The sequence below is a fragment of the Chanos chanos genome, chromosome 13, assembly GCF_902362185.1.
Source record: "Chanos chanos chromosome 13, fChaCha1.1, whole genome shotgun sequence".
NCBI classification, from domain to species: domain Eukaryota; kingdom Metazoa; phylum Chordata; class Actinopteri; order Gonorynchiformes; family Chanidae; genus Chanos; species Chanos chanos.
In genome coordinates this window covers 9,170,371-9,193,341 of record NC_044507.1, presented here as the reverse complement: position 1 = coordinate 9,193,341, position 22,971 = coordinate 9,170,371, and the positions used below count along the sequence as shown (strand labels likewise).

At 41.5% G+C, this 22,971-nt stretch overlaps 1 protein-coding gene across 1 annotated transcript in view; it reads right to left on the bottom strand.

Annotated features, from left to right (window-relative positions):
• b4galnt4a (beta-1,4-N-acetyl-galactosaminyl transferase 4a) overlaps window positions 1-22,757 on the bottom strand; it is an 80,157-nt gene extending 57,400 nt beyond the window's left edge. The window contains exons 1-2 of the mRNA XM_030790609.1: window positions 22,616-22,757; window positions 82-194 (exon numbers count right to left, since the gene is read on the bottom strand). Of these exons, the coding sequence (XP_030646469.1) occupies window positions 82-194; window positions 22,616-22,757 (255 nt within the window). The remainder of the gene's footprint in view (window positions 1-81; window positions 195-22,615) is intronic.
• Between the last annotated feature and the right edge of the window lie 214 nt (window positions 22,758-22,971).

Sequence of the window (22,971 nt, the reverse complement as noted above, 5' to 3'; positions counted from 1 at the left end):
CGTCCTCTCATTGGCTAAGGGATACTACTGACATGTCAAGGGTCGCTGGTGAAAGATGTGATGTGCGGACTCGTTACTCACAGCCGCCTCATCCTCACGGCTGTCGCTGGCATCGTCGTTCTTGCGACGGCTGTCAGATAAACGGGAGTCTCTCTTTCGATTGGCGTCGGTGCCCTCCGTCTGTCTCTCTCCATCTATAAATCAAAATCACAAAAAAAAGTTAACATCCCCACAGCATTGTAATAACATGCTCCAACACATCCATCATTAACACTGTTCATTTTTCATAATTCGCAGTCGCTGTACGGGCCACCCCATCTTAACCGCAGAGTGAGACAGAGAGGACAGATTGAAAAGAGAATTAAAAAAAGAAAAAAAAAAACATTGCGTGTAAAAGAATAGGATTTCAAATCAAACGAAGAGAGGTCAAACAGAGGGACGCAGCGGTAGTGGACTTCACCACCTGAGTCTCTGACCCAGTGACACGCAGTGCAGGGGATTATGGGATTTGCGTTCATAGACTCTCAATTATGGAAAGAGGGCCACAGTGGGTTTGGCAGGAGAAAAATGATGGCACAGTTTTCTCAGAGCAGCTCTGACCTTGAAAGATTACGGGAGACGGACAGAAATCCTTTTTTTTTTTTTTTATTTAACCCACACCATGCAAAAGAAAAACAAGGCATTTTTTTATTTTAAAAAAGAGAAAGACTGACACGAGGTCTGTTCTTTTTTTTTTTTTTTCTTTTTCTTTTTACTATCCAATGAGATTGCACAATGCACCGAAAAAAAAGACTCTGATGGTTTGCTGTCTATCTGATGCTGGTTCAAAGGTTCAAATTCAGCAGACACAGAGGTAAATCTGAACTGTGCTATTGAATATGTTGAATAAAGTCTCAGTGGATGGGGAGAGAAAACATACAGCGTATACACAACTGTAACATAAAAGCTGTTGATTCCACCTTTGGTCCCACAAGCATACTAGCGAAAATAGATTACAGAGCTGCTCTCTCTCTCGCTCTCTCTCTCTCTCTCTCTCTCTCTCTCTCTCACACACACACACACACACACACACACAAACACACACACACACACAGAGAGAGTATATTCGTGGGCAGTTGAGAGCTGAAAACACGGCTAGCTGTTAATGGAGCCTCACGGTGTGTAGAAAGAAAGTGGTCATAAAGCATAATGAGATGTAAGCGTTTTGTTTTGGGGGTTTTTTTTCCAGTGTGTCCACTAAATGCAGACTGAGAGAAGTTTACGGTTGGTGACTGTGGGCAGAGGAGAGGGAGATGTAGTCTTAACAGCATGCTCTACTCTAGCTTTTAATGTATACTCAGCCCCCGCGCCCCCCCCCCCCCCCCCCCAAGAGATTCCTTCCACCATTAAAACTGATTTAGTGGCATTTACTTCATCCATGCAGACTCAATTTGTCGCAAGACTCTTCTTCATTTTCCTCTCTCTTTTTTTTGTCAGTCAGATAAAAGTGTTTCAGTTGATTGGGTCATCATTTATGTACTCTAGAAAAAAACACTTTGTTAGTGCCTACAGGTGTTTTACGTGTCAACGTGTTTTACTAAAGTATAGTCATTAGAGGTAGGAGGGATACTGAAATCAAAAATTTACATTTTTCATCTTTTCGCTTATTGCTTTCTTAACTTAAAATAACATTGCAACACGACTAGCAATGGAGTGAATAATGAAGCTGTTGAGAGCCAGTGACCGATGTGGAGGTGCCCTGCTCTCTATTTGTGCAAAGATTTCTAATGTGTATGTTTTTGCTTCATGTGATTACTTCCAAAGGCATTTTTTTTGCACTGTAGCTTGTTGCTCCTTTGTACACCTCACCAACAAAACATTCTCACATTCCCATCTGTGTGTATCCACCATGTTGTCGATCTATGGACGATTCCTTGCCATCACTGCGAGAACTCAGAGGGTTTTTTTTTTTTTTCATAGCTTCATCAATGATGAAAAAAGGAAATGCTCTATTATCAGCTAAATATTAACCACTACCATAATTTCTCAATCCAATAATCACTATGTTACAGGTACACTAAGACCTATCTGTGGTGTAAACCAACAGTAGAAAAAGACAGTAGAGACAGGTGCATTTCTCAGACAGGTGACTTACATAAGCTCCATATACATCCAACTATGCATGAGTGACTTGTATTAAAATATGGAAAATTTCAAGCTGATGGAGCTATCTGGTTTTGAGCAAACATACTGAGTACTAGTGCCATTTCCCTGAGCATGTATAATTCAAAAAGTTTGAGGAAATTAAATCCCAAAACAGGGACAGACATGATAGAGAAGTGCACTTTGTTTGAACTCTAGAGAGATAAACTGTTCTAAAACTGCCACCCAAACCCTGCTTCATTGGACATGCTTCATAAACAATGATTGAGTTTGAACAGGTTTGGGAATACACAATCTAACCAAAAAAATGTCACGGGACAGAAATGAGTTATAAATGGAATGCCTTTATCTGAAGAAAATAAGAGTGTTGGCCTACTTTTGTCTTTAATCACTGTTTCAGTATATAATGAATGATTTTCAAGCAATTTGTAGTAGAAATCAAAGGGTATTGCACTCCAAAAAAGGACAAGTAAGATCAATTTAGTAGCAGTAATATCCTGTGTTAGAATTCATTCAAAAGGTTTTTTAATGAAAAAAAAAACCACATTTATTGAACAACATAGCGAATGAACCCCTTGCTCCAGGTAATGTTCGCACGAGATGCTTCAAATTCACCAGAGCACAGCAAGTCTAAACTCTGCTGGTAACACGTTCAGAATTAGTCAATGTCAGTATATAAGACAGCGTGTGTACATCTTTGCCTTAGGTAACTCTCCTAAATGGCTAAAATTATTTCTAGACACGCAGGCACACACTTTGTGTGGAATTAAATGACGACATTTAAAGAAAACAAAGGGAGACTCAGCATATTGAAATAAGTAAAGCATATTAAAATATTACCTCTGTTACGAAATATTATTTGTACTGTTAGTTTCCTGAGTCTGTCCACATTTTCTATCCAAAACTGCGTCAATGTGAGAGAGTAATGCTGATCCTCTCTAAAACGTTGACCCTAACCGCTCCATTAAACGAAATCCTTAATCTGTCTCAAACTTTAAAGTCAGTCAGCCAGCGTTGGAGTGGATAGTCAAACGATAAATAAAAGCTAGAGAGACAGGTGCTTTCCTCATAACGGCTTATGTAAGCTGCCCTAAATTCAACTATGCATGAGGCATCTAACAATAGATAGAAAACCAAAGCTGAAGATGCAGTCTGTGTTTGGCCACTTGCACCAGAAGGCCAACAGAGTTATGCAGAGCTCAGCTCACACCAACACTTTGATCCATGTATAGCTTAAATATGCTTTCTCCCTAAAAAAAAAAAAAAAAAAGTCATTGAACAGTAAATCAAAGCTTTGTTCTGTTATTTATGGGATGATAATGCAAATAAGATATGAAAAAAAAATAAAGAGGGAGGTTGTGCATTCTTATTGCTCTTGAACTGACCCTCATTTGGCTTTATGACTTTTGTTGATTCAAACTCTTCGTAAGATTAGGGTCAAGTGAAACACGGCAATTAAAAACTAAGTAAACAGCCGATAAAACTGGATTAAAATCCCATTAACGTGTAGCATTTACGAGCTAACGCCGCTGAAGAGGTGGTTCTAAACTCTAGTCCCAAGGATCCTCTGTCCTGCACGTCTTTGTTTTAACTCTTCATAATCACACTTAATTGAGCTAATCAAGGGTTTGATGATTCATTGATCGGTGGAATTAGGTGTGTCAGGAACTGTGATAATGAGTTAAAACACGGACGTGCAGGGCCGGGGGTCCTCAGGCCTGGAGTTGAGGACCACTGCACTAAAGAGCAGACTGAACCTCACCTTTGAAAAAGAAATAAAATAAATAAATAAATAAATAAATAAGACATTGGCTGCTTCTTATGCCAGCTGCGAGCTTTTGTGAGGCAGAGTGAAATCTATGAACAATGCTCGACAGTGTTATGATCACAGACGGGTCAGCCGGCAGAGAAAGGGATAGTTAACCTACGCTCTCTCTGTATTCGGCTGATAGTGGCTCTATGAGGTAATTCATATTCAATGGACAGGTTAATGGGAACCAATTGACAATCACATCAGCGGAGGCCATCTCCGTGGAAACGCGGAGCAAATGAAAACACGGCTTAGCTGACAGCCTCATCCGTTTCCATTCTCCCCCCCCCCCCCCCCCCCCCCCCTCGGAAACTCAAAAGCCATGCCTGCAGAGAGATAAGAGAGTTTTCTATTCCAAAACTGTAACAAGAATAGAGAAAATGAGCTTTTCTGTGAGTCAATAATATACGATAAAGTGGTAAAATACGAGACTCAAGAGAACCACGACGGCTTTTCCTCAAGGTTTTTCTTTTACTGAAGTGTCCACAAATAGGCATGTAGCATTTCGAATAAAGACGACCTCCACGCTTTTTTAGAGGAGTCTTCAGGTTACCTCATACAGCCACTGCAAGACAGACATAGCAAGGAAACATCTGCAGCTCATAATTACTTTCTCAAGGCTTTTTTGGAGTCGTAAAGAGACTCCAGTGATGAGCGAGGTGTCAGACAGTCCTGCTATTAACTGACACACCTCATGAATAATTGAGACAGATACTTTTCCTGTCTCAACAAATGATCCGACATGCTTTTCAAGATGAGGCATCATACTTGGTAGGGCATGCCACACATACGACCAAAGAAGGCGACGATTAAAAATGCACACGCTTAAGAGTGCACAAGTCACGCACTTTCAAAAAACAAATACGCTGTCCAAAGATGGGTGCACCCAGAATGACACTAAAGTAGATGCAGCTCCCAATGTACAGCATATGTCCATCCATATGACTGAATGGGATGAGTGTCAGGACGTAACCTTTTCCCACATGTTGAATCGTGTCAGTCCAATTTCTCAAACGGGGGAGAGAGAGAGAGAGAGAGAGGGAGAGAGAGAGAAGACAAATACATACAGACACACGCGGAGTAATTTTTCGGAGCCTTTTACTTTTACTCACAGGCCGTACTCCGATTCGCCGATGTTCTCCCGGCTCAGCTCCATTTACGGTTCTGTTGAAATCTACACTTAAATACTAATGAGCTTCATTTCTAAATATATTATCTTAAATGCAGTGGGAGTACGATACTGTGAAAATATATGTTTAACTGCAGTGCTTAATCACAGCGTTGAGCCGGAACAAAGTGATAAGGCAGTAAATGAGGGCGCGTGCTGTTTATCTAAGTCAGATGAGCCTGGGAGGATCCTTACAAGGTGTTGAACCACACGTATCAGTGGAGTTCAGCTGTTCATGGTTGTGGGGTTTGGGAGCAGTATAATTCAAAAAGCAATCGCTGTGCCTAAGTTTGTGTAGCTGGCAGTCAACAGCCACTGAATAACTATGAGTATTTAAAAAGAATGTTTTACGTTCGAGCCTTTAAATATTAGAGCATGGTTACAAAGATGCTGGAGATTTTTTTTTTTTTGTCAATCAGTGCCCAGTGATGTAAAATGTTAACACGATGGCCTGATAATTAATAAATTCATTCATTTATTCATTCATCCATTTGTTCATTTATTTATTTTAGAATCTGTCATAAAATCACTCAATCGCATCAAAACCATGATGCACAACGACTGTGGCGGTCATTACCACTAAACCAAAACAGTTCTTTTCAGGACTGTTCTAGTCCCAAGTGAAACATTTTGTAGAGCTTTGGGCTAGAGAAGTGAGCTGCTTAAAATCTCCTTAATTTCCTCTAATCTGGGTCAACGGCAGAACGCCAAAGAATAGAGCCTCATTCCCCGTCATTTCTCTCCGTTTACAGCTCAAACATATCATTCACTTATCCAAGACAGGCCGACAAACTAAAACCTACACACACACACACACACACACACACACACAAAATGCTCCATACCACCGCATACGCTCCATAACAAACACAAGTTGACGGGTCGCTTAGCTGCACAGCAGCAATGTCATGTGACTCTTTAGTTTAGCCTTTTGATGGGAGAGGATTAAATTAATTGAATATAAGCAGATCAGCGGAGAGAGCTCGATTAAATAACGATTAGTAGCCGGTGGACATTCTCGCTGTAAAGAGAAAAAAAAAATAAAATAAGGGGGGGAAAAAAAAACAGAGTGGGCTATGCTTTCCCCAGGACGCGGCGCCGGGTCGGCAAGGCCGGCGCGTTGGCTGGTTTGGGTCAGGCCGGTGGTGGGATTAAGGTCGATATGCTTTCATCAATTCTGCATTGCCTGAAGCGCAGCCAGCAAAAAAAATTTAAAAAAACCTAGCGAAAGAAACACTCTAGCGCTCTCTGTTAAACTACTCCAGTGAGCTGTGTTTTACTCCAGAGTACGATTAGTCCTCTTTTTTTTTTCTCCCTCTCCCTCTCCGGTTTTTCCATCGCAAAGAAGCCTCAGTCGCCTCCCGGTTTCAAAGGCCGTCCCAGCGCTGCAGGATGTCTCACAGCTGCCCACAGGCCTCTGGCTTCGCCAACCAGGCAAACCAAGGAAAAGATTTCCATCGTGCTTAGTGAAGCTCAGGGTGTGGCTTTGCCGTTACCTCTCTCCCTACCACAAACATAAATACACACAGACCTATACTTACACGGCCAGCCACCCACACGCACACACACATACACACACACCCAAACACACGCACGCACCCATTCACATATACACACACACACACACACACACACACACCCATACACACGCACGCACCCATTCACATACACGCATGCAAAAGCACTTGCTCATCCATGCACTAGTCCAAATGGTTGGTTGTTGAATTGAGCCCAGGGAATGGGTGTCGCTGCAGGCCTGAGTCGTCCACCGGGTTTCTGCTGTTGATGAATGTGGACCTTGTTAAGTAGCAGGGCTCTAAGGCTTGATTCCCGGCCAAGTGAGAGAGCTCCAAGCACTCCCCATACAGCACAAAGAGTACCATTTACCTCCGCCCTTCAGCTGACATGAGGGACACTGCATTTTTTTTCTGCACCCACCCCCCAACAGCAGTTGTGTCAGACAAACACTATTCACATTTCTGGAAAGAGAGAGAGAGAGAGGGAGAGAGAGAGAGAGAGAGAGTGAGAGAGAGAGGGAGAGAGAGAGCATTTCTACAGAGAGCGTTGAAGCATGCTTAAGCACAGATTTCATACAGAGATAGAGAGGAAAGGGAAGCTGTGATGTTAAGTTGATAAAAGGCATATTCCTCTGTGTGCGTGTGTGTGTGCGTGCGTGCGTGCGTGTGTGCGTGCGTGCGTGCGTGCGTGTGCATGTGTGTGCATATGTGTGTGTCTGTGCCTAAATGAAAGGCAAAAGGGCAGAGGGAGAAAAAATAGTGAGTAAGAGAGAAGGAGACAGAGAGAGAGAGAGAGAGAGAGAGAGAGAGAGAGAGAGAGATCAGCCATACTATGTCTTAAGGCAGAGTGAACGTAGAGGATAAGAAGGTATTCTATGAAGGTTAATTATGCCCCTTCTTAAATCAAGCATCTGCCGAAGGACCCAAGAGCAGCCTCTTTAATCTCAAACACAGAGACGTCTCTCACGGCTTTGTTACTCTAAAAGAGAGATCGTCATTAGGGAACAGAGATGAACATGAACATGAAGACCACGTACTCCGCCGCAAATCCCTTTCCTCATTTGCATAAATTTGTAAACAAACAACAGTCGGCTAAAGCTGGCTTTGAGAATTCATAACCGCATTATTAACACGTTATGACCAAACCCAGCACTGGCGAAGCATCCGTGTGCAGCGAACAGTCAACCCATGGTTTGTACTCTTCATCCATCTTTAGGCTGACAGAAACCAAGTCCACCCTGGTGGGTGAGCTAAGCTTTAGAGCGCCGTTCATTACGCAGGCAATCTCTGGAAACGATGTTTAGAAAAGTATGAGTCATTTCATCACTCTCTGGTAGCGTCGTTCTGATAAAGCAGATACTTTTTTGCGTCACTGCGCAAAAGTCAGTCCGAGATAAAGCGACCTATATGAAAAACCTCAAATGCTTTGAAAACCCACATAAGACATACATACATTCTGCAAGATCCAGTCTTTTATCTTCATTTGTCTTAACATTCAACTTCTGTAAGAGCGCGAGAATGTTTAGGTGCACCTAGCTGGTTAAACACTGTAGAAAACAAACGGTGAATTACATCCATTTAAATTTAGAGGAAAACCTTGTTACTCTGAGAGCAAGGTGGAAATGCTGCATTGGAAAAAAAAAAAATGAGTCATTGGCAGGCCCGAGATAAAAACATGACTTTGCAAAGACCTCCTTCATCCCGGTTTGCTCCTCTTTTCTATTACAGAATATGCCATGAGCAATTAGGGTTTGATTACAACTCTCCCTGGAATGAGAACACGGTCATTATCTTTCTCTATTCTGATTACAATCATTTCAAGAAATGATAATGCTCCTCGAAGTATCAGGTGTGTTTTGTGTGTGTTTTGTGTGTGTGTGTGTGTGTGTGTGTGAGTGTGTGTGTGTGTGTAAGCCACAAAAGTTAAGAGTAAGTTTGTTTTTTTTTACGCAAGGAAGTTTCAGTAAACAGAAAACATCATCTAAAAAATCCAGCAAAACGTTAAAAATAAACCCGTTTACGGGAAGTGAGGATCAATTTCTCCGAGGGATGGAAAAGCCGTGGCCAAGGTGAAGTGAAAGCTTAGCTTAGCGCCACATGACAAACCTGATCCCACACAACAAGGCAGATTTATGAAAGGCCTAAAGGACGAGACCAGACCATGACTCAATCCATGTCGTCCACCATAAAACCTACCATCAGGCAATCCGTCACCCTTTCCGCTTTTTTTTTTATTGCGGGAACCTGTGTCATTAGACCCCGGACATCACACACACACACACACACACACACACACACACACACACACACACACACCTCAGAGACCACAGCCACCGTCATACACCATCATCTTTAAACTCCAGCTGACTTACACGCTACCGTTGTCTTCATATCACGCAAATTGTCATGTTTGCGTTTTGTGTCTGTGTTTATGAATTGATGTAGTCTTGCTCGGGATTAAATAATTCATTGATGCACTCATTTGTATTCCATTAGTAGTGAGTACGATGATGTGTGCAAACGTTCTGTGAGCAGGGAGAATAAATACTGACTTCCCTCATATACACGTGCACTGAGTAGACAAAGGCAAGCAGACATCTACAGTCATAACCTTGTTCCACAAGCACATTCATATCAAAACACCATCTCCCAAATCATGTAAAGACACACACAAATACGCACATACACACACACACACACACACACACACACACACACACAAATGAGCTCAAGACCCCCTCCACTCCCATAAACCTCCAATTCTCTCTCTCTTTCACTCTTTCATGCTCTCTCTCTCTCCCTCTTTTTTTTCTCGCTCTCTTTTTCTCGCGATTCAGAGTCTCTCCTCACCACCTGTGGACAGCAGCTGTCATGGCAGCCGGGTGCACAGTACTCCTTAACGAAGCCCTGTCCTTCCTCCCAGCCCTGCTGTCACTGAACACGAGGCTTTGACTACACTCTCTCTCGCTCTCTCTCTCTTTTTCTTTCTCTCTCATTCTTGCTCACATTCTTCATACATGAACCGTTCAGTATAAATGCAACTTAGCATTCACACAACCGTGCCTTTGAATCCACTGGCACATAAATATTCGACACAATGAATACATGCATAGAATGGATGTTGTTGCCAAGTGTATGCATGACAATTTTCTATTTGACCTCTACAGAGGACGGTGGGGAGGGTGGGGGGGCGGCCAGGGAAGAAACTTGAAGTGCGTTCCAGCAGAGTCCCATCTCCACTCCAACAGCGTCAAGAAATGACAGCGGCAATTATGGGGGTTGAATATCTTCAACTAAAGAGCAGCAGGGCGTCAGCTTTTGACGAGCCTAAGAGCCCGAGTCGTAGTCAAACGAGACAGAGTTGGTGAACTCTGACACCCCTCCTCCCCGCCCCCGCGCGTCTGGACGTCCTTTGCGAATTGACATTGCTCCCTGTCGACAACAGTACCTGAGTTTCAACAGCATACCATTGCCTAAGGCAAAAAAAAATAACTAAAAAAAAAGGAAAAAAATCTCAAACCACAGCAAAAGGTAATAGAGAGAGAGAGAGAGAGAGAGAGAGAGAGAGAGAGAGAGAAAAAAAAAACAGGATTTCAATCTGTTACCAATGGCAACACTCCCCTATTCATCCGCCCGCGTTTTGGCCACAAGCAAAAACAGCAGCTCCCCAGAGCCACGTGTTTACACGGTGAGCATGGAGCGGAGCCCAGCACAGTATGTCCCTCTCCCCCCTTCTCTCAGCCACCCCCCCCCCCCCCTTTTCTTCCTGCCACACTCTCCCGGCAACCCGCCGAGGAAAGCAGCCCTACACATCAGGGTATTTAGACGGATTAAATATTCATAAAATGCGACATCTATTGTGTGACTCCCCCAAAACGAGCGCGCGCGAAGTCGGGCTAAACAAGACATTTCTCTCGCTCTTCATCCACCTGAGAAGAGGAAGACTACTTTTGTTTTTGTTTTTCTTTCTTTTTTTTTTTTCTTTTGCTTTGCTTGGTTCTGTAAAGCTAACACCCGTCATTCAAAGCTCTTCCAAAAAAAAAAAAAGCCTCCAGAGACTTCTGTGGACCTCTGAGTGAAGTTTGGGTGAAAGAGAGATGTAGAGCGTGAGAAAAAAAAGAAAATAAACAGATGCCTCCTGTCTTAGTTTTACATGCCTATTCTCTGGGCGTGATTTATCATTCTGTGAAAGTAAATGTCTAATCGTGGCATACACAACAGGAGAAAGAAAGTCAAGCGCCCTTAGGCAACAGTGTGGTAAAGGTATCCATGTAATTAATGCATTATGGTTAATGATTGACAGTGCTACAGACAGCAATAATAGACAACTGGAAAGGAAAACAACATATAGTTATGCATGGGAAGTTTTAGTCAATGTCCCGACATTTGACTGTGTTAAGGTGTTCATTAAGAATAGAGTGTTGTTAAGGACTGAAGGCATGAAAAACTAATTGAGAGGAGAGAGAGAGAGAGAATTTGGTGAAGAAGACAAAAGGAACATGTGATTGGGATAAAAACCCTTTGAAGAGATTTGGGTATAATCAGACTGACTCACAGCTCCTGCACATAAAAGGCCCAAGGTTTCACTAATTGCTTCGCCCTATGTGTTTAACCATTAACTGACCCACTCAGTAACAGTCCTGTGCTGTCATATAGAAGTTTAACTTGGTCTATACTGGTCTACACTACTGGTCTATAATGGCTGAATGGAGGTCACATGTCTTAAATGCACATTTTATATTTAAAAATATGCTATATTTGAACTCTTAAATGAAAAAATGTTCATTCATTTTTAAACAGATTCATTTCCACATTCCATTTCCCAATCCAGTGACCACAGAGTCAGAGTCAAGTTGATGAGAGACGGCGATATGAGAGAGGGTCTATCCAGGTGGCGTGAGGTGCCTCTGGATTGCAGGTTTCGTCTGTCCCGTCCTCTCAGATCTATCATCAAGTGGACAAGGACACCAGGATAGCTTGCCGTTTCAGTCCACTGGGACACAGCTATCAGTCAAACAGGGTAAATGTGAATTTTACTCAGGCTTGGAGTTTCGAATTGTACATAGATGGAGAGCTCTGTGACTGAAGCGAAAAAGGGGGGTGCAGAGTAGGGGGGCGTGGGGGGGGGGCGGGGGGGTGGGGGGGGGGTTGAGGGAGGGGGTAAGAAAAGTATCTCCACAGAGAACGCTTCCTGACAAGGGTCGAGGGCACAGGGGGAAAGCGTTAGAGTTAACGACTGTGTCTTTTGCTACAGGGAACAAAACATCATCTATATTTATACATGCACACATGAGACAGACACATTAAAAAAACAAAACAAAAAAAAAATCTTGAGACAAAGACAGAAACAAAACAATACACTGCTTTAGGCTTGTGAGAAAAACGTTACACGCACAAGTTCCGAGAAATGTTGCAGTTGAGAGAGTGTATGGGCATGCAGATCTTAAAAAACAAAAGACCGCCTCAGAGAGCTGCTAAAGCACACCGTATTAGATGTGTGTGTGTGTGTGTGTGTGTGTGTGTGTGAGACAGACAGAGACAGAGAGAGATCTGTCACATTTGTACAGATCAGATACATGAGCATTTCTGTTGACAATGTCAGTGTATATGCTTGGTAGTGGAAGTGACAATGGGTATTTTGCATGTATTGTGAATGACCTTGTGTGTGTGTGTGTGTGTGTGTGTGTGTGTGTGTATTGAAAGTCACTGTTGTATGTATTATGGAACCACACTGAAAACCCCTTCTCATTTTCAATTTGAACACATTCCACAAGTCCACATAGCACATAGTTTGGGAGAAATCTAATCTTCCACCATTCCAATGCCTTGTTAATGTGGAACACTGAAAAAGTAAAAAAATAAAACTCAACAAAGGTACAAAAACAGATCCCGGAATAGCACTGTCCCCGACCGCAACGTGACAAAGCGCAATAACAGCAGATGTAAATATATAAATAAATAACCCGTGAATCTTATCTATCCTGCAGTTTCTACTTTCACCTCACTGATTTCCATTCTTTCTTCTGTTATCCCTTCCTCTAGAGGTTATTCCTCCGATTCATTCAGAAGCACAGAGATTGCTTCCTCTATAGTAATGTGTGATCTTTACCTGAAGCACAATGGATACAGAAAGGAGGAAAAATACCAAGGTGTGTATTTTCTCATCATTTCCTGCCATTGTTGCACCCGACAGTCCGACAGACAAATCTCAGTAAACTCCACACTGCACCATCTTCTTTTTTATGTACATCATAAAACTATGTACAATACAACCTTAGGGCCTTCCTGTTTATACACTACTACATATATATTAGATTACTACTACTACTAATAAAGTTTATGAAATGCATTAGAGCACTCTAGGTTGAATAGATGGGCGTTGGCTACTTCAGCATGTATGTCAGTGTCCTGTTTCTATATATCATTCTGTCCCATTTCCATATGATGAATCAGCCTCTTCATCTCCCTTGCAAAGCTATAAATTCATATAAATGGAAGATGAATATCTTGACAAATCGTTTTAGAATTACACGTTCACACGCAATAAAACCATGTGTCTCTCACTGAGCCCAGACGTTGTCTTGGCCGAGTCAAACTGATGTTTGGGTTTTAGTAATCTCAAAAACGAAAACACAAAGAAAACACCTCTAGGGCAGGACGTGCATTTCACAAATTGACTTTCAATTTAGGAGCACAAAAGTAGCTTTAGAAACATATAGCAATGTACAGCCCACCCCCTCATCCAGTCACAACATGGCCTGTCCTATAGAAAGCATTGTGAGGCCAATGAAAGCTGATGCAATCTTTATGAATCCATGTTCTGAATGGCCGTGGGGCCCAAACAACTCAGAGAGACAAAGGGTCGGACACTCAGCGCTGGCTGTAAAGGGAGACGATGGGTAATAATGACCTGAGCCGAAAAGCAGTGACACAACATCAACATTCCACGAGGGCAGTCCATACGAAGACATTTGGCACAGATACCCCAGTGACTCCAGTCACAATAGAGCAAAGCCTTTAGTCCTCGCTGTGTAGCTAGAAGCTCTCAGATTAGGTCTGTCCCTTGTCTGCTGTGTTTTTTTTTTGTTTTGTTTTGTTTTTTAAGCTCTCACTCTCTAACCACATAGAAATTGATTGACCTCTAATTAGGATACTTGCTGGTCCACCAGGAGGATAACAAAGGGAAAATGAAAAAGAGAAAAGAGGCCCAAGGTGGGTTAAGTCTAGACTCTCTGACCCCATGACCTCTAGGTTTCGCACGCCTGTTTTGAAGAAGCTGTCCTCGGGCAATGTGGACGGACTCTTCTTCTGACAAATAGAACGTTGTAAATTTAAAAAAAAAAAAAAATCACCTTTTTTCGACGAAGGACATATTTTTAGGGGGGGGGGTTTTGTTGGTTTTTTTTGTTTTAGGGTACAGTCCCACAGAGTCACAGCGTTCCTACTCAAACTCAGAGGTGAAAAAATCAAACTACTCCATTTGACAGAAACAGCAGAAGCTGGCCTGAAGTCAAAAACACCATTACACATTGACCGTTGCTGTCACTTTTCTTTAAGATTATAGCAACTAAAGTGCTGAGTCTTCGCTAATGGTATTGTTAATCTATATCTATATGGCTTGGGTGGAAAAAGAGACTCTGTATACTTTGAAAGTGATAATGCTCTTTTTCTGAATATGCTTTTTTTTCATTGCATTTATTTCTGCAAGTCAATCTTATCTTCGGCTATTAGCCAAAAAAAGATTTCCATTTAACATTCTGACGGACTTCCCTGCAATTAATGAGTAGCACCAGGCGTTTAATTAGAATTTAACTTGAGGGTTGCTTTTCAAAAGTAAATCTAAAAAAGTCTAATGTTTTAAAGCAATTTCGACTGAATCTCCTGTAGTAACAGAGACAGAAAATCATGACAGTTGCAATGCTAACACGCCTGTCTCATTGATCTGTGTTGTATGCATAACTTTACTTTTCATCAACATGATTATCAATGTGAGGACAGCACTGGTGGCGTTCTAATAATAGCAGTTTCAATCATCAACTTTTACTATTATCGGTAACATCATTACAGAACAAAAATACGAATTCAATTATTTTTGGCTGTATTTTTGTATTGGTTATTTCAGCGGTCTTGTAGCACTCAGGGCGTGAACCTGCAGGGTAATCAGAGCTCCCCGTGCAATTCAATGTCACGCTTCTGTGACTGTGAATGGAGGCCAGACCATCTGAATACAGACGAGAGAATAGAGCAGAGGGCAAGTCAGTGTGGGTGCTGTTCCACACAGAGAGACAGGGCTTGCGACACTTACTATGACAAACCCACTCTTGAGAGCGTGGACTACAGGGTTTAATGCTATTGCATCAGCCAATACAGATATATATTCTCTCTCTCTCTCTCTCTCTCTCTCTCTCTCTCTCTCTCTCCCCCTTGCTTGCTCTCTCTCTCTCTCTTTACACTCTCTCCCTCTCTCTCTCTCTCTCCATCTTTCCCCTCTTTCTTTCTCTGTTTCTCTCTGCTGTACATTTTCCCGAAGCACACGGAGCATAAACTGAAGAAAATACATATTTCATGTGTTAGTTTCAGTATCACCTGTTTGGGCTAGAGATATGAGTGTGTGCACTCAGATCCTGGTAGAGGCTGAACTGTCAATATTCTCCATAGCCAAGGATGAGTAGTCCAACCCGGGAGCTCCGTGTAATCCTCAAGATCTCTCTTTGTGTACATATCAATAAAGGCAAAATCTGGTCTGAGTTGAGATGTGTTTGTTTTAATATCAACTTCTTGGTAAACAAAACAAAACCTGCAGGCAAGACAAAGGTAATATTCTAGAGATAAAACGGATAATCTAGAAAAGGCACAGACGTGGTCGTTTAATTGGGTGATGACAGTATTTGAATGCAAACTGGTATATTATTTACAATATGGCTTTGAAGTGATCGGATTGTGTATTGTATGTGTGCTTTGCACCCACCCTAGACACCTAACATCAACACTAATACTAAACTCAGTCCCGTCACCGCAAGCAGACATTAAAAGACCCTTACACGCGTAGACGGATACAACAGAAATAGAAAACCATTGCAGAGACGTGACAGATGTTGCGCAGGAATTATTTTTGTTGTCGTTCATCTCCTCTGGAAAAAAAAAAGGAGTCAAATAAACTCAAGGGCTGACATAGCAGAAGCTGATAAGAGCATTTTTTCAGTGGTGTGTCCACAGCCACTTTTAGCATGTGAGTAAGCGGTCACATTAGAGAGCACCGGCTGAAGAAAAGCACCATTGGGCATTGATGGCAAGCCCATAAATCTCCTATAGAAATGGATGTGCCTGCTATTTCTCTCTTTCCACGAGGGTGAAATGTCAAACACACCGTGGTCTCAAACCAGTGAACTCCTCTGACTGCTGCCGGGACACTGCAGAGAGCTTGTCTCAACACCTGACTCGCGTGTTTCCACTCTAACGCGGAGAATACATAAAAGAGTAGAGTAGAGATGTCTTGAGCACGATATGCGCAGATGTTTATGACACGCGTGCTGTACGTATTTCTATCACAGTCGAGATGTTCACTGAATTACAACTGTCCTGACCTGGCGGTTATGTACGTGTTGGACAAAAAATTGTAAAGTCAGATTTCCCAAGGCTGAATGGTGAATGAGCTGAGACTGAACCAGCCAAGAAGAGAGGAGAGGAGAGAAAAAGGATGAAAAGAAAAGAAAAAGAAAAGGAAAGGACAGGACAGGTGAGGACAGGACAGGACAGGACAGGGAAGGACAGGACAGGGAAGGGAAGGACAGGACAGGAAAGGGCTGCAGACAGGGCTGGTCCTGCAGGACTATGAATGAGCAGACACAGCCCTGCCTAACCACCAGTCCGGATGTAAGCATGAGAAATGACTGCTCCTTCATTTAAACACCAAACACACAAATTCTACAGGGTGCTCTGAAACCAAACAGAAGACTGAAAGAGAACGAGAGAGAGAGGGAGGGAGAGGGGAGAGAGAGAGAGAGAGAGACAGAGAGCACAAGAGGCTGTTTTTGGATAAATTAACCACAATACAGACTGAAGCCCGGACTAGGTAAATAGAATTAAAAAAATAAAAGCAGGTTGTACCTGCACCTGCACAACTTCTAGTACTCATCATTTTAGACAGATGAGTTCAACATGCACCTGTGTTTCAGCTTTACACAGCTGTTAAATGGTGGGTTACAAAAATATGAAAATAAAGAGATTTGGGGCTTTGGTCCCTAAATCAAGTAAACTATTCTTTCTGTAACCTGTCGACTTGTCTTGTCTCATTTAAAAAAAAAAAAAAAAAAAAACAGAAAAAAAAGAAAGAAAAAAAATCAAAAGCCATCTCTGCAGGTGTGAATGTTTGACGGGGCAATAATAGAGTCACAATGGACCTCTTGCTGATGTAGTTGAGTTATATCCAGTCAGAAGAGAAAGCGGCGAATTTAAAAAAAAAAAAAAAAAAAAAAAAAAGATGACAGCTCATTTGCAAAGTGGAGCATGGGGAGCCGAGGCTAAAGTGAGACAAGTTCATAAAGATCGTCTTTCACGCCACGTCTCTGGAGAACCTCGCAGGATTTGACAAAAGTATAATGTTTCAAACTAGAGAGAACCAAGAGATGATCATAGTCACAATTCAATACACTTTGCCTCTTCAGAACAGAGCAGGAAAATCCATGATTATTCAATGTTAATTATCTCCCGCTGCTATGATTGCTTTTAGCTTTTAGCCACCCCGGTAACTTAAAAGGACACAAACTTTGTACGAAACACACTCATACAGAGGCTAAATGGCTTTAATTCATTGCAGTTAATATTTGTCATAGCTGGAAATGTAACAGTTTATTGCTTCATAAGCAACTTCAGCAGCCAAGACCAGTAGGCCACTCCGACCATACAGGAAATATCCAGAGCGCTCTAATATCAACAAGGAGTTTATCGTAGCTCTGTAAAAATATGCCAAGTTTCTGTGGCCGCTTTACATATCTGAAGCACAAAAAAGAAATGTTAGGATGTTATCCGTCTATACTCAAAACCTGCGACTGTATTTTGCATTTAACATCTCAAGCTCGCTGAAATCCCTCACCAAAAAAAAAGAAAAAAAGTCCTACTTTTCTCACGGGTCTGAAAGCAAGTGAAGGGATCAAAATTGATTAAAGACTTCTTGGTCATGAAAGAGCTTCTGATTTTAGAGTCTTCAAAAAAAAAAAAAAAAGAAAGAAAAAGAAAAGAAAAGAAAAAAAGCAATCTGTTGGAAATGAGAATAACTCTACAATGGAAGAACTACAATGCACTGAGATTCTGACAAACCAGAAATTTGTTTTCACAGTCACTGCAAATATACTCTTACTATTTAGAGCGCCCCGTGAAAATAGTCAAAGATATTCACCTAAATCTAAAGCAGTTAAAATTCAAATGTCTGTAGCTGTAGCTCACGCTCTCACGCTTCAAAGCATGTGACAGATTTGAAATCCTGAACCGAGAAAACTTAGCCCTGAGCTAAAATGGAAACGTGAGTTTCTAAGCTCCGACCTGAGGGAGGACCCCATGCCGCGCAGAGGAGATGAAACGCTACAAACAACATGACAATCTGAAACTCCCACCTGCATGGGGAGCGGGGTGGGTGGGTGAGGGGGTCTCGACTCAAAGTTCATCCTATATAACCAGGTCGAGACCCAGATAAAAACTGGCTGATAAAATGGCTAAATGAACCACTGAAGTGGTCCACAGTTTTCTAAAATTATGTTTACGAATGTGAAGTGTGTAAAAATTCCTCTTTTGTGTCTGTTTGCATGCTGTATGGTATGAACTGTGACATACCGCCAATGGGGTGGGGGGGGGGGGGGTCACACATTGTAAGTTCAGCCCCTCTGAGGCCATGGGAGGTTAACACAGTGGAAAATTACCCAGTCGCATGCAAATTTCATTCAAAAGTACCACCAAGAGCCAACATAACCAAAACTTACTTAGTGCATTCGAATTTAAACGGTCTGTGAATTCACTCATTTACATTAAACTGGAATTTGCCTTCAACAAAACATTAATTTTTCATTGTGGTAACAGAGGTAAAGCTATTTGAAACATTGTGCTCTCTCTCTCTCTCTCTCTTTCTTTCTTTCTTCCTTTCTTTCTTTCTTTCTTTCTTTCTTTCTTCTGTCTTTTTCTTCTCTGTGGATGTGAAACAGAGCATGAGTCCAGTTTATAACCAAGTCACTTGCTTGAGATAAAATTAATGAGAGAAAAATGGTTGACACAAAGAGAATGACGAAGGCACAGCTGGTTCATTGTCTTGTTTCTTTTATTTTTCCTCTGTGGCTATGCTTTATGAGGCCTGTGAATGTAAAGACAGCTTAACGGAAAGGTGACCTTTTCATTTACAACCACAACAAAAAACCAATTCAGAGATCAGGTGAAAGAACTGGCTCCTGCCCTTTGATGATTGATTGCAATCATGCTTCACCGGATTACTTACTGTAAAGTAACACCAACTTCAATGCAACACAGTCCTCAAACAGGGCACTGAAAGCCAATACAAAATGAAGAAGGGTATGTGTGGGTGTGTGTGTGCGCGCGTGCGTGCATGCGTGTGTGCTTGTGTGTGCTTGTGTGTGTGTGTGTGTGTGTGTGTGTGAGAGAGAGAATGAGTGAGTGAGCTGGGAATGAGATATGGGGGACAGCTGTAACAACCATTCTCTGCTTTCTTCCAGGTGCATCTTAGCCTTTCAATAAAAATTTTAATTAGTTTGTTACTTTTAAATTAGTTTATTATTGCGAGAAGCACAGCGTCAATACAGCATCCGTATTATTTTTAATGCGCTACGAAAAGCTCCATTCAGTTAAGCAACCGTGCCTCCCTTTACCCTGTTTACAGTAATTACAATACTGTCTGTGATGCTAAACGTTGGCAATCTAATTGTTTACCATCCTCACCTCAGCGGCTTTACACAGAGCACGTGAAATAATGAAGTTACACACTATTCTGGCTTTGCTTAAAATATGGCAGTAAAGTATCAGCCAGTTGAAAAGGGCTTGGCAGCCTGTTGTGAGTGCACAATCTCCCACAGGAACTGCTGTGGCCACTGTCCAAGATGCTCATTCTCCTAACAGAAACTTAGCACCTTGAAGATAACTCGATTAATGCAAACACATATTTCATTAACCTCAGGGTTAAAAAGCTTTGGCTTTTGAACAAACCTCTCTCCTAATCCCACGCACACGTGGCCCATTCAGAGGAATTCCGTCACATTCTGGATCGTTCCTCTGCTTTCAGAGAAAACACTTTGCGCTCACAGAATGACCAAAAGTTCAATTTCCTATTTATTTTATGCTTTACACTGCCAAAAGCAATCTTGCAATGACATCCTCAAGCTGAAAAACGCTGAAAAAAAATCTGCATGCTGGTACACAAGAAAGACTTTTTTTTTGGTATGTTTGTTTGTTTTCAAATACACGGGCGGTCTCCTTGCTCCATTCATCCCAAATTATTCAACGCCAAGACATAAAAAAAAAAAAAATTCAATTATTGCCTGTCAGTGTTTTATGTGTTCTCCCCATGCAATTAAACTTGAAATACCAACAATTTTTTTTTTCCACTGGATTCTGAAAACTAGAAAATTACAAGAGAAATTGCATGTGTGCCAATGGAGATAAGCAGAAAACTACACTCACCACACAGATTCAGCTGTACCAGTCATATGCCAATCACAATGCCGATACCCAACAAGAAAGTTAAAAATATCGTAAATGCCTGTTTGGTTCGTTCATTTACTGCTCCTGTGTTCCATTGTATGTTACACGTGACTAATCATGTTCCTTATGTCTTCAGCTGTTTGCCCTTGATGTTTCATGCTGAGGAAAAATGGAGAATTTCACCTCACAATCTCTTCAAACCAGACTGAGTGACTGTTAATTTGAAAAGACAGTGTCTCATTTATGTTGGATGTACTTGTCATTTAAATACTTTAGCGCACAGTTTTAAAGGAGCAATGCAAAAACTGTTATTTTGTTTTTAAAAAGTATAAAACAGCAACAAGCAAAAACTGTTTCGTAACCTTAGCGTGCGATAAAGAGAAAATGAGCGTGGATTTCTTTCTTTGGAGAGGAAAGTTACAAAGGGTGTCATGACCTTTCTAATAGGGTTTCTCTCTCTCTCTCTCTCTCTCTCTCTCTCTCTCTGTAAGCAACCTGCCTCTGTGTAAGAGTCTGTTTTCGCTTGCGTGCATTCCTTCACACTTTTTCACTCAGGCTTTTAAAAGGCGTCTATTCATCTGTAGCAATTGCAGCTGAAGCAGCCACAGCCTAAACACCCCCCCCCCTCCAAAAAAAGCTTTTGACAGAGAAGAACATGACCATTGAGAAGCTAGTAGTTAAACTCAATGTGGTACTTTTCCAAACAAGCACTCCAAACTAGAATGTTAATAATAACTTTTGACTTTTTTTTTAATTGTGTGTTCCTTAGCTCTGATGTAATAATGTCCTTATTTTCGTTCAGTTCTGTCCTTAGTTACGATTCTTCAGGGGGTAGTAGAATTAACAGAGCAGAATTATTTGATTTCTACTCAAAGAATCCAATAGCTGAAGTGGAGAAGATGTCTGCACTGTGCGTGATCAGGGCCAGAGAGGAACAGCAGCATAGATGGACAAAACCACACAGTACACTGAGTAGCACTTGAAGAGAAATGTGATCCTTGATTGGAAGAGAAGGTACAAAAGCTTTTGTCAGACACATGCTATCAGGTTCTCTTTCTACAGTGAGACATTGTTAGCTGACATGAAAAGAAGATGTATGCTTTATGTACCTTACTACAAATTTATTCTTAAGGGTAACTCACCACATTTTTACAAGGTTTGCAAAGATGACCAGCAATGTGACTAAGAGTAGACTGTAGGTGTCTGTAATATGATGACAGAATACTACATCAAATTTGAAATTCTAAAGGTGAGAAATTCCCTGAGAGGGCTGTAAATGTTATTTTCCAACAGTATTCCCTTCCTGTGCTCCTCTTATTTATAACATCTGTTGCCATGCTATGAATACCAAGTATAGTTATCTTCCAAACCCTCAAATTGTTTTTTTTTTTTTTGTCCTCATGTCCCAGATGCAGACGGACAAAGAGGAAAAGAGTGTCGAATGCCTTCATTACAGTGATTTGCATTGCAGGTACTGTTAACTTAAAATACAATTTGATTCCCTAATTTAAAAAAGTAAAGCAAAAGCATTGTGTAGGAACACCTTATTCAGTCAGCAGTTCAGGCTATTACTTAATTAAATCTGCATTTTATCTGACCCCATAACGGGTCACTAAATTTCCCAAAGCGTGTTTATGTCTGGTATTGTCAGTCCCTCAGGAAATGAGTCTTTATAATAAACACAAGCATAAAAGTGCCTTTAACTGGATCATATTTATGATTACCTGTACAGATATACTCAAATTCAGTATCTGATATACTTTCATAGCTTACATTATACTGACTGACTTTAAGACTTGGAACTCTTCTGAGACTCTCAGAGCTCCATTTATTTAGAGAGCATGTCAAGTCAAAAGCCACAGCGTATACCTGTGTAAAATGTTTGATCTGTATTTTAATTACTTAAATCATTGCATCAGTATACCATAAAGATTATAGCAGCTCAGAATCCTTAGGTCCAGGAATGACTATATGTACTCATAAGCAATGGCTGAACAAATAACATACAATTTTGGCAGAATTAGCAACACTTGACACCATGCCATGACCTCTGCATCTACACCCAGAATCTAGTCATTTATTATTCACTAGTCTAACGGTGTCTTATTTCATCTTGCTCCCTTTCTGACTCAAAATAAATGCAGCGAAAGAATATTGGTCATTTATGTGGAAATGAGTTTGCATGCTTTGTTTTCCATGTCTGCACATACATTATGACATCTAAAGAGTCGTTTAAGAGAAATACACAAGTAGATAATGGTGTAACTACTTTAGAAGTCCTACCTTTGCCGTAGTTGAAATGAAGTTTGATTGATTTTCCCTGGTTGATGTGAAGGTATGTGAACCAGATCGCGAACGTGAGCAGGACCAACAGCAAAAGGAGTTTGAATTGCTTCCGTATTTTCTTCACAGGGAACCGCAGCATCCTCGCAGCATCATCGTCCGCTCAAGAATCAAAGTGTGAGGCGTTTTATCGACCGCAGATGGAGGAGCAACAGTGCGCTCACAGAAAAAGAAAACTTCCAGACAGCGTCCAGCGCACCTGTCCCGAATCCAGTATCATTCCTCTCTGACGATGTTCAGACTCAACATTTTCGTGTTTTGCTTCGCAGCCTAACGTTTACCAGTCTACTTTACAC